Consider the following 12781-nt stretch of genomic DNA (forward strand, 5'->3'; position numbering starts at 1 on the left):
TCTCCACCGTGCTTGACTTTGACGTCATTCGATATGCCCATAGCACCTCGGCCAATACTTCTCTGCATTTCTCCTTTGCATTATCTAGCCTTTTCTTTAAGTTTCGAATGATGGCTTTGTTTGTGGACTCGGCCTGACCATTTGCACTTGGGTGGTAAGGCGCTGATAGAATCCTTTTTATTTTATAGTCCTCGAGGGATTTTGTCACTTTGCTGCCGATGAATTGTTTCCATATTCACATGCTATTTCGGCAGGTATCCCGAATCGACATATGATGTGGTCCCATATGAAGTCGATGACTTCTTTTTCTCTTATCTTCTCGAAGGCCTACACTTCTACCCATTTTGAGAAGTAGTCAGTCATAAACAAAATAAATTTAACTTTACCTGGCACCGTAGGTGGGGGCCGACGATGTCCATCTCCCATTTTATGAATGGCCACGGGGATAAGACCGAATGGAATTGTTCATCAGGTTGATGGATCATCGGTGCAAATCTTTGGCATTTATCACACCTTCGAACGAACTCTTTGGTATCCTTTTCCATGCTATCCCAATAATAATACGCTCTGATCAACTTGCGAACCAAAGAGTCGGCACCAAAATTGTTCCCACAAGTGCCCTCATGGATTTCTCGTAATACATAATCGGTGTCCCCAGGTCCCAAGCACACTGTCAGTGGTCCATCGAAGGTTCTTCTATACAACGTTCCATTTTCATCGAGTGAGAATCGAGCTGCTTTGGCTCGAAGTGCTCTCGACTTTTTTGGGTCCGTGGGGAGCTTCCCATGCTTCAAGTAGTCGATGTACTTATTCCTCCAATCCCACGTTAAACTTGTTGAATTAATTTCTATATGGCATTCTTCGACCACTGACCTCGATAGTTGGACGACGGTCCCTGGGACAATGTCATCTTCTTCAACCGATGACCCCAAGTTTGCAAGTGCATCGACCTCGCTATTCTATTCTCGAGGTACATGGTCCAATGTCCATTCCTTGAAACGGTGCAATGTCAATTGGAGTTTGTCTAAGTGTCTTTGCATTCAATCGTCTCGAACCTCGAAGCTCCCGTTTACTTGATTTACTACCAAAAGGGAGAAACACTTTGCCTCGATGACCTCTGCTCCAAAGCCCTTGGCTAGTTTGAGACCTACAATCATGGCATCATACTTGGTCTCGTTGTTAGTCAATTTACAAGTTTTGATAGATCGCCTAATGACATTGCCCGTAGGCGGTTTTAAAACGATGCCGAGCCCGGATCCTTTCGCATTCGAGGCACCATTTGTGATGAGAGTCCATACCCCTAATGATGTACCTATTTTTAGCAAGAGTTCCTTTTCTATTTCGGGTACGAGGGCGGGCGCAAAATCGGTCACGAAGTCTGCCAAAATTTGAGACTTGATAACCATTCGAGGCTGATATTCGATATCATACCCTCCAAGTTCGATGGCGTATTTGGCCAATCTGCCCAATAATTTGGGCTTATGCAAGACATTTTGAAGTGGGTACGTATTCAATACACATATAGAATGACATTGAAAATATGGTTTTAATTTCCTAGATGCGCTTATTAATGCAAGAGCTAACTTTTCTAAATGTGGGTACCTGATTTTAGCATCTCCTATGGTCCGACTCACATAATAGACATAAGTTGCATACCTTGCTCTTCTCGAATTTGACCCACCCAAAATCAGCCCAATCCTCCACCCATTTGACACGTCAATGTTAAAAATAAAATACTTCATTGTCTAAAAAAAAATAGATAAAAGTTGCAACTTGAAAATATATTAATACCAGAACTAAATTCCCACAGTCATGCAAATTTACTACCTCCGTTTCAGCGTATGTAAACCTATTTTCTCTTGGTCTGTTCGAAAAAGAATGACCAATTTCTAAATTTGGAAATAATTTAGCTTAAACTTCAAATTCTATATAACCATACAAATACTCCGAACCCTTTTTTGACTTGTTTAGAACCACAAATTCAAAAAATATTCATTTTTTATTAAACTCTGTAGTCAGTAAACAAACGCATCGTGGCCTAGCTACTTTTATAGTAAAAGTGAATATATAACTTACATAATTATGATGCAAACTTTTTGAGAAGAAAAAATTAGGAGATCCAAAATAGATATCCTTACATTACATTAAAAAAACAAAAGGTTATTATGCTGCTAGGCTAAGATACTCGTTTTTTTTTTTTTTTGAATATTAACTAAGCATATAAGATACTCGTTATTATTACAAAAAAAAAAGCATAAAAAAGTTTTTTCTCCCAGACATGAAAACAAAGGATTATTAAACTTAAAACAAAGCAGAGAAAGTTTCCTCCACATCTTCAACGACGGTAGCAATATCAACCTTCTTATCCTTGTTCCTCCTATCACACTTTGTCCTAATCTCACCATCTCCACCAGTCAACACGTTCAATTGTCCCATCTTGATCATACCAATCACAAACTTGTCAAAAAACAGTGACTGGTTCTTAGCAAAGCTCTCGACAATTCCCCTAGTCCTTCTATCAGTGAACAAATCCTGATCAGAAGTGAAAAGCCCTTGCCTATTCATGAGATCAACGTAGTATTTGTTGTCAAATAAATTAGGGGTTCGGATATCCATGTCGACTGTGTTGTTGGAGTTCGCGGTTGGACAACTGGTTTTAAGGTTGTTAGCGAATGTTTTGTCCATGGTTGGGTCTTGGTTAGGGAAGAGACGGTCAGTGAAGGAAGTGCAGTGGCTGATTCCGATGGTGTGGGCCCCGGACAATGCGACGGCGTCGGTGGCGTCTAAGCCCTTGGCTGCAAGGCGACCGAGGACGACTGTGGTGTTGGCAAATGGTGCAACAAGGTTGTCTAAGGTTGCTTGTTCTGTTGCAAAGTTGAGTCCGTCTTTTCTTCCTAAAGGAACATTGTAGTTGGGTCCACCAGTCTGAAACGACCATAAGCTCATAAGCAAATAAAAATTAGTCTAACTTATGACAATATAAAAGTCAGAATTTTTACTAGGATATTTGTCAATATTAAAATAAAGTAATGAAAATTTAAATCTAGAAACTTGTTAAATTTTTTAAAAAGGGATACGAAAGAGAGTGAAAGACTTGACGAGTATAAATTTGAAGACGTGGGGGGGAAGGGGGGGGGGGGGGGCACGAGTTCTTTGAAATTAAAGATATAAACCAAACTACTCATTCATGACGCCTTCAAAATCTTTAAAAAATTTATCTGACATTTTCTCACCTTTATCCTGTCCCAAATTCAGGGGGAACCTTTTTCTGTAAATGAACCTCACATCTTATTACTCCCTCCATTCCAATTTAAGTAACATGTTTGACTGGATACGAAGTTTAAAAAAAATAAAAAAATTGGAATTTATAATTCTAAACAAGTCAAAAAGGGTGTCAGTGTATTTGTATGGTTATAAAAGCTACTATTAAGGGTAGAATTGTAAGTTTAAGCTAAATTGTTACCAAATTTAGAAATGAATCATTCTTTTTAAAATGGACCAAAAAAGAAATAGGTTCAGATTTCAAAACATATAATTTTTGTATGAAAATGAAATGTTTCTGCCTAGTAAACTAACAAGATCTAAACCAAGCAACAAGGATTAAATGCGAGATTTGGTCTTACCAAGACAACGGAGTCCCTAGCAGCAATGGCTGTAATGTCAGAGCAAGACACAACTTGCCCACATGCATCGTGAACCCTTTTCCTAAGATCATCAATAATCTTGAATGACTTCTTTCTTAGTGTCAAATTAGGAATTGCAGTTTGCTCACTTGGCCCTCCTGCTGATCCATCTAGCAACACTGAACTATCACATCCCTGCATTACATATCCATCAAAATTAAAGTCTACTTTCAATTAATATAATCAATAGATGAAGAGCTCTTTTTTTAATCTAATAAAAATATTAATGACACATTTTTATATCTCAAAAGCTCTTCAACTTTATTCTTAATAACGTGATTTTGTTGTTGTAGAAATGGCACGACATATTTAAAATCATAAGTTCAGAGTATTTTAGTATGTGCCAAAAGAATCTTCATTCCTTTTTTTTCTTAAGCTCCATTACCAATCAACTACAACCATATAATATGAATTAGAAAATTATGTATTTTTTATTTTATTTTACTGCAATAATAAGTACAGAAATTTAAGGAATGAAATTAGTTACCTGAACAAAGCAATCATGGAAATGTAGGCGAAGTAAACCAGCAGCTTGGCCAACATCATCCTTGATCTGCTTTTCAAGCCTCTTCCTAATAATGGATTCAAGCTGAGGGCAACTAGATTCATAAAATTTCCATGAAAGACCTTTCACTGGAGCAGGTATCTGAGCTTCTATTACAAAGAAGGAAGAAGAAACAAGAAGAAGTAGTAGAAAACTTGAAGTAGTGGACACCATGGCTGCTGTCTCTTTCTATATTGGTTAGCTAATATTGATACAAAAACAGCAGGACCAAGGGCCAAATTTATAGGCATATAAAGTTATCCACTTGGATATTTCTTTTTGACTTTAAGGGGCATCTCGGAAATTATCATTGTACGAAAGAGCCGCGTGGCCGTCACACTGCTCTGGACCTTTTAGTTTGAATACATTAATTTTAAGTAATTTATTTATATTGCATAGAAATAATGATTCCAAGGCAGACACATATGACATACAGTACCTCTTTTCTTTAGAGTACTATATTTGCAAATTTCGTGCAGAGTGTAATTATATTTTCTATTGTTATTTATATTCAATTGAAAAATAGAATAGGTTAGCCGCCAATAAAGAAAGCCAACTTCATTTGGAGAGAAGGGAGGGTACTATTCATTGTATCCTTTATATTCGCAAAATTTTCTCTCTATCGTCTAGGGATTAATAATGTTTCTTCACCCTAAATAAAAAGTTTTGACTCGAGTACAAGTGTGTCTGCTTCACTAATAAAAAGAGGTGTATTTTTAGCTTATTATTTTTCGCTAACGACGGAGAAAGAGCAACGTGACAACGGTTATCACATTTGGTTAAATTTTTCCCCCCTTTCTAGTAAGGTTAGCTTGATACAAAGACAGTAAGGATCAAATTTATTTGATAAAGTATATACTTGGAACTTTTTGAAGTACTCTATATGCTTTAGACTTTATTAATATATATCTACAATGACAACTCATACCTAATTCTTAATGGACTTGCATATAATTACTCCAAGAAAGACATCACTAATTATTTAACAAATGTGCGCTTATAATGCAGAGTAATTTGCAGATTATCTTCTTTAGGGTACCGTTTGCATTGTATGTCACCTTTTTTAATTTTAGCATGTCTCAAAATGTTTATCGATATTTACCAATAGTGTTACTTTATTTAACTTTTAAAAATTAGTAAATTCATTTAACCACCCAAACCAGTATTCCCTCCGTCACGGGCTGGTCCAATACGGTCCGGTTACCCCGTACTATTTTCACGTGATTTTCTACTTCGTAAATTTTTACTTGCTATCATTTTCGTTCTCAAATTATTCCGACTCTAATATACTACTCCATTTGAATCTTCGTTTTTATTAGCTAACACATTTCAATGGCCTAATTTTTATACTTATGAAATATTGTTCATTTTAATTCGATGAATCTCATTGATTTATTAAATATTAAAAATGTCTCGCGGGATCATATATTTTATTGTGTCTTCTTCCTATTCAATATATGACCTCCATGATTTCAAGAAGAAAATCTCGCAACTAGGGGTGTTCACGGTTCGATTTGGCCGTTTTTTTATTAAAACCAAAATCAAATCAATTTAATCGGTTGTTAAAATTTTAAAACCAAAACCAAACCAATTTAATCGGTTGTTAAAATTTTAAAACCAAAACCAAACCAAATTACTTACAAACCATCGGTTTGGTTGTTGTTGGTTTGGTTCGGTTTTTCGGTTCCTATTAACCTAATGATAAGTCGATAATAGTAAAACAACACTAGACAACAATCTGAAAATAATTCGCTAAATTTATGTTTTTTTTATATATATTTATTTCGGAACTATAAGTTTATTTACCTGTTTATATGGGAAAAAAATGAACAAAAAACAAACTAAAAGTTTACTTTCTCAAGCTTTAGCTACTATAGTCTTGCAATTTGAGTTTGTTTTCTTTACTCTTGTCGTAGATTTTTTTTTTCTATCTCTTTTATTAGGAAAAAGTATGTGTGTAGGTTAGAGAATTAGATTCTCTTAAAGAAAAGAAAATTGGTCGATTCCTATTCTTTTGGGCTTAAGCAATCTTTTAAGATACAAGTATGATAAATCAAAATTCAAAATAATAATTAAAATGCATAAAGTATTTAAAATTATTTACGAAAAGATATTATATCATATATCAATAATTATTCATATTTTTATATAATTAATCGGTTCGGTTCGGTTTTTTCGATTTTTTATAATATAATCAAAACCAAACCAAATATTATCGATTTTTAAAATTTAAAAACTAAAACCAATTCAAATTAAGAAAAATATCGGTTTACTTAATCGATTTGGTTCGATTTTCGATTTGGATCAATTTTCGGTCAAACCGTGAATAGCCCTATGGCAACTTATTAAAGAGCAAAGGTGAAGTCATTGTTCCCCAAAAAAAGAACAAAAGATCCCAAAGAGTTGACTGATAATTGGCATAAACCAGTGGTTTTGGCCCCTAGAACTATCGTTTTCAATCTAGTTTTTTATTTCCCCTTGCATGGCTAACACACTCCCAAGTTGGATGAATTTATAAGAAAAATGTATGTTGAAAATAAAAGTAAACAAACGAAAATCAACGTTCATAATCTAGCTTTCTTTTAATTATTCTTTTTTCTTCTAACATAAATATTCCACTTTCTTCCTTCTTTTGGTGATTAAAGCGATTTATTATTTGACAATTTCAATTTAGTGATAAAGGCCGCCCACGTGCAAGGTAGCATTAGGACTTTAGAGGTTCCCAAATGACAAAAGCAACTTGAACAGAGAGACAATACACACCTAAGTAAAGTGAGGAAATAAAAGCCTCTATATATATACGACCAAGAAACTTAGTCCACCTAATCCTTTTCCTACTTGCTCTTATTCAATGCATTCTAAATCCAAGCAAAATGAGTCATTATATTAAGTTTGAAATAAAAGAAAAAGTCTTTTCATATGTTCAAAATTTAGATGTTGGGCATCTTTTATTTTCTATTGTTGCACGTTGATTTTAAAAGGCAGAATTGGGACTCGCCCCGGGGCAGAACACTCGTTAAACGTAGTGCTGTATTCTGGCCCGGGCCTTCGTGGGCCAAACGGGCCGGGCTTCGTGGCCCTGGGCTTTGTGGGCTTGGGCTTTGGCGGTCCCGGACCTGGCGGTCCCGGGCTTCGTGGGCTCAATGGGTGGAACCGGCCCGTGATGGGCCTAAGCCCACATGGTCTTGTGTTTAACGGGCCGGGCTCGTGGGCTTCGCGGGCCTAGCGGGGGTTTTTTTTTTTTAAAGCAATTTCTTGTAGTATCATGGCTATACTAAAAATATATATGTAATATATATGTAGATCTAATTATTAAAGTGCTTGACGAAAAAGAAAATAACAAAACAATAGTAAAACACTAAATTGTCATGCATAATATATTGTCTTGTAGTATATATATTGTATCTTATGTATTTATATTCTCTTATATATTTTCTTGTAGTATATATATTGTATCTTATGTATATATATTCGCATAATATATTGTCTTGTAGTATCTTATGTATATATATTCTCTTATATATTTTCTTATAGTATATATATTGTATCTTATGTATATATATTTTCTTTTAGTATATATATTGTATCTTATGTATATATATTCTCTTATATATTTTCTTGTAGTATATATATTGTATCTTATGTATATATATTCGCATAATATATTTTCTTGTAGTATATATATTGTATCTTATGTATATATATTCGCATAATATATTGTCTTGTAGTATATATATTGTATCTTATGTATATATATTTTCTTATTTAGTATATATATTGTATCTTATGTATATATATTCGCATAATATATTGTCTTGTAGTATATATATTGTATCTTATGTATATATATTCTCTAATATATTTTCTTGTAGTATATATATTGTATCTTATGTATATATATTCGCATAATATATTTTCTTGTAGTATATATATTGTATCTTATGTATATATATTCGCATAATATATTGTCTTGTAGTATATATATTGTATCTTATGTATATATATTCTCTTATATATTTTCTTGTAGTATATATATTGTATATTATGTATATATATTCTCTTATATATTTTCTTGTAGTATATATATTGTATCTTATGTATATATATTCGCATAATATATTGTCTTGTAGTATATATATTGTATCTTATGTATATATTGTAGCTTATAAATAATTCTAAGTAAAGACAAAGAAATATTGCGAAAAGATATTCAAGGGTAGAAGCAATAAATTTTATTACCAAAAATGACATATCTTTCTTAGTCATCCTTCCCCCAATGGAATGAGCACAACAAGGTACTAATACCACCATTAGAAGGAAAAAAAACTAAGGAAGATGTGCCAAAATACAAGTTACATATTAGTCTATGTATTATCTCTAACAAATCTCATAAATCCTTCAAGGTTCGGAGGAGGTTGCGTTGGTGGTGGTGGAAAAGAAGCTTGTTCATCACCACTTCCGGGTGAAACCGAATCCTCCGCAAGTTCCGCTATCATTTCTTCATAAGCTTCATCTATCGCCGGTTGTGCTTCTGCAATTCCAAAGTTTCTTCTTTCCGAGCGAATCCAATCTCTAAACAGTACTGATTTTTCCAAGCTATCCCTCATAGACGCTCTATGATCACCTATTTGCAGTCTTGCTTGACTGAAAGCGCTCTCTGATGCAACAATTGAAGCTTGAATTGATAAAATATCCCGAGCCATCCTTGCAAGAACCGGAAAATATTTTTCCCTTGCCTTCCACCATTCCAAAAGATCAAAAGAGCCGTCTGGATTCTCCTTTTCAAGTCCCTGAGACAAATAAACTTGAAGCTCATTTAGATGTGAAGTTTCATCATAATTTTCACCTTAAGAACCCCTGGACTCCGTCCAAGATTTAAGAGCTTTTAAGCCCGCAACTCTTTTAGACGATTGTGAGCTAGACGAAGTAGGGGTTGGAATAGTTGGCCTAGCATGCTCTAAGGCAAGTTGATAAGCATTATAAACTGTTTGAGCATTAATTTTAATTGAAGCTTTTGCATCTGCAAGTGTAGCAATTTCCCAATTTCATTGTAGGATTTAGCATTGCAGCAAGACCATAAATAGGAGGGATAGGAAAAAAATATTTTTTAAACTTTTGTTTCATTTCATTTATAGCAAGTTCATAAATGTCCCCACCCTCACCAAATTCAACAAACAAATCAGATAGTGCTGCAATATAAACTAAACAGTTTGAAATAGTAGGATAATATTGCCCAGAAAATGCATTTGTAGCAATTTGAAAATGTTCTAAAAAATCTAAAAGAATTTTAACATTCGTCCAATCTTGAGTAGTAAGCATTTCATCATCATCCTCACCACCTACCCGAGAATTAAACGTTGCATTAATTGGGTTTCTATATTCATATGCTACTACTAAACTTTCGTACATACAATTCCATCTAGTCGGGCAAGGTTTAGGAACATTTCTTTCTCTAAGGCCATATTCATCATATTTTTTAAAATACTCTCTAAGTCTACTTCTACGGTTTGAATAAAAAAGCCAATTAAGAGCCATTCTAACCTTTTCAATTTCTATGTTTAATATTTGCATACCATCACCGACAATTAAATGATAAATATGACAAATACATCTAACATGGAAAATATTAGTAAATGCAGGATTTAGTGTTGTTGTAAGCATGCCTATAGCACTAGTGTTACTAGAAGCATTATCCATTGAAATTGCCATTATTTTATCGCTAAAGCAAAAATATCTACAAATATCTGCAACAGTGTTAGCTATAAACTTACCTGTGTGACACGAATTAATTATTCTATATGCAATTATGCATTTTTGCATTATCCATTCCTCATCTATCCAATGACTTGTAACAGTTAGATAATCACAATCACTACCACTTCTACCAATATCAGTAGTAATAGAAATCCGATTAGGTATATGAGTAAATAAATACCGCAAATATTGTTCATATTCATGTTTGAATTTATAAATATCACTCTTAACTGTTGTGCGAGGCCAACCTTTATAAGTAGGATTAAAAACTCTTCTAATATAATGAACCCAATTAGGATTAGATGCAAAAGTATAAGGTAAGCACATAACAGTAATCATCTTTGCTAATTCTTCACGATCTGTATTTGGATCGTAATATAAAATACCTCCGGTGACAGTGTTAATTCCTGGTTGAACTAGATTTGAACCTGTACTAGGGTTAACCGCAGAATCTACACTTGTCCCCTCTAGTTGCGCTTTCATTTGAAAAAATCTAGCCTTATCTCTAGGGTGTGTTTTTATGTGCCTAGTCAAACTACTCGTGCCACTACGGTCTCCAGTATATTTATGCACCATTAATTTCCCACAAGTTTTACACTTAGCCTTATTTTGTTCTCTTACTTGAGTAAAAAAATTCCAAACTAATGATGTTTCTAGGCGTTTAGCAGGTTCTCTATTAAAAGTAGGAGTTTCTACAGGTGGGTCGACCGGTGCATCAGTTGGGTTATTAAGAGGACTAGTAGGTGTATCATCTAAATCCGGTGCTTGGGTTTCATCATCATCCTCATTTTCCTCATTATTTTCTAAGATGGTTTCATTAGGATAAAGAGCATTCATAATTTCATCATCTAATCTTTAACCTGGTGCAACATTATGGTAAAATTCACTATCGGTAAATTGAAAACAAGGGTGATCACTATCAAGAATTACGGAAGGAGGAGGACGTCTAGGTTGGCGACTATTTTCAACTTGCTTATCTTTTCTAGGTCGGGGAGCCGGGGGAAGGGTAGTTGGTTGGCCACTACTTTCACCGGTTTTATCTTTTCCTTTACCAAATATTTTTTTCAAAGTAAATGTCATTTTAATTATAATTATGCAAACTAAACCACACAAAAATATATTCTTAAAACGTAAGAGGTTGAAACGAGTTTACCGGATTGCCGAACAACTTCTTGAAAATTGAAAATCGTTGAACACTTGAAAACTTCAATTCAACAACTTCACAATTTTTCACGAAATTTCAACAATAAATTAAGTAATTGTAGTAGAGAGATTGAGAGATATTGAGAGATATTGATGAATTGGTGAATAAAAATGAAAGAATGAGGGGGTATTTATAGTTGAGAAATGGGGAAAAGTGTAATTATATAAAGTTTGGGGGCCAAATGGCCATTTTTTAAACTTAAAAACGGTCATATTTTCAGCCCAAACGGCTAGATTTTAAATATGGCCGTTGGAGAATTTTAATTTTTTTTTTAAAAAAAAATAGCCGTTGGGCCCGTTAGGCCCGCCAGGACCGGCCCAGGCCTGTCTGACGGTCCCGGGCTCGTGGGCTAATACTACAAGACCGTCCCGTCACGGGCTTCTCAGGACCACCAGGACCGGCCCACCAGGCCCGTTAGGACCGCGGGCCCGGTCCGGTCCGGTTTAGGCCCGGCCCACCAAGCAGCGTTAGTTAAACGCCCCTGGGCTTATGTGTGAGGCTTAGTTCCGTGAGACTTACGCCTCGGTCATCGGTGCTTACGCCCTGCAAACAACCAACGCTCAGCATACGGAGTTTACCTAATAGAACTTTATGCAATTGTGTCTAACTAAACTTGTAAATCCTCAAATTTTCTTAATAAATCGTTGACTATTCAAAATTATTTTTTTTCTTAATCATAAATCATTAAGTTGAGAGTATTTTATGTCATAATTAAAAAAAATATTATTGCATGTTATCCACTAAGATTGTTATGATAGCAATTTTAAATAAATCTTTCATTTAAAAAAGTATTTATTTATTAACTTTTGTTACTTCTTTACTATATAATAGTCCATAATTTATTTTATAATTATATTTCTAAATATTATTGTTTTTCACGTTTACGAGATACAATACTTATTAATTTAATAGTGCAGTATTAGCTAGTAACTATTTGCAAATAATTAGTTATCATGGTATTGTGTGGTGAATTATGTGTCATTTTATTAACTTGTTGAAACTTAAAAATAAATGATGTAGAGAATCATATTTAAATTGTAAATTATGTTTTTATATAAATTCTCTTTCAAACAGAAAGCATATTAAATAAAAGGAGTATTTTAAGAAAAATATTAAATTATAATGTCGATATTCTTTCAAGATTCATTACTCCTTAAGAGATACATATAAGATTTCGCATCGAATACATTACTCTTGATGTTTGAGTTGTAACGATGTTGCAGCTAATTTGCATATTATGATATGTCATACTTTTCGTATTATTCATAGTTGAATTATAATTTATAAATATTTTAAATAGATTATTTATTATAATTGTGTGATTTAATGTAATTTTTATAATTATTTTTTATATTATACTATATTGAAATTCTTGAAATTAGTAAAATTTAAAGATCCGTGGGACTTACGCCCCATGTTTCAGGGCTTACGCCTCGCTTCGTCAGAGGTAAAACGTCTCGCCTCACGCCCCCGCCTTTTAAACTATTGGATGGGACAAATATAACTTCGATCCGTCTATGTGAGTTTATGCGCATTGCCGATTTCAAGTTTAGAAAGGAAGAGGGTTTTCATAATCTGACAATCAATGTAAAAATA

The 12781-nt window shown here is 34.0% G+C and overlaps 1 protein-coding gene across 1 annotated transcript; it reads right to left on the bottom strand.

Moving 5' to 3' along the window:
* Nucleotides 1–2093: 2093 nt before the first annotated feature.
* On the bottom strand, nt 2094–4448 carry LOC107828946 (peroxidase 12-like). Its single transcript, XM_016656341.2, has 3 exons — nt 4171–4448; nt 3624–3818; nt 2094–2925 (listed from the first exon to the last, which is right to left on the bottom strand). Exons 1-3 carry the CDS (start codon nt 4399–4401, stop codon nt 2302–2304), a joined length of 1050 nt encoding a protein of 349 aa, XP_016511827.1. The 5' UTR covers nt 4402–4448; the 3' UTR covers nt 2094–2301.
* Nucleotides 4449–12781: the final 8333 nt, after the last annotated feature.

Source organism: Nicotiana tabacum, chromosome 16 (assembly GCF_000715075.1).
Source record: "Nicotiana tabacum cultivar K326 chromosome 16, ASM71507v2, whole genome shotgun sequence".
NCBI classification, from domain to species: Eukaryota; Viridiplantae; Streptophyta; class Magnoliopsida; order Solanales; family Solanaceae; genus Nicotiana; species Nicotiana tabacum.

Bases quoted from the DNA above. Each gene is read 5' to 3' on its own strand.
- LOC107828946 (XM_016656341.2), bottom strand. From the start codon at position 4,401: ATGGTGTCCACTACTTCAAGTTTTCTACTACTTCTTCTTGTTTCTTCT. The intron at 3,819-4,170 runs GTAACTAATTTC...TATGTAATGCAG, and splicing joins TCCATGATTGCTTTGTTCAG to GGATGTGATAGTTCAGTGTT. The intron at 2,926-3,623 runs GTAAGACCAAAT...TGGTCGTTTCAG, and splicing joins CTAGGGACTCCGTTGTCTTG to ACTGGTGGACCCAACTACAA.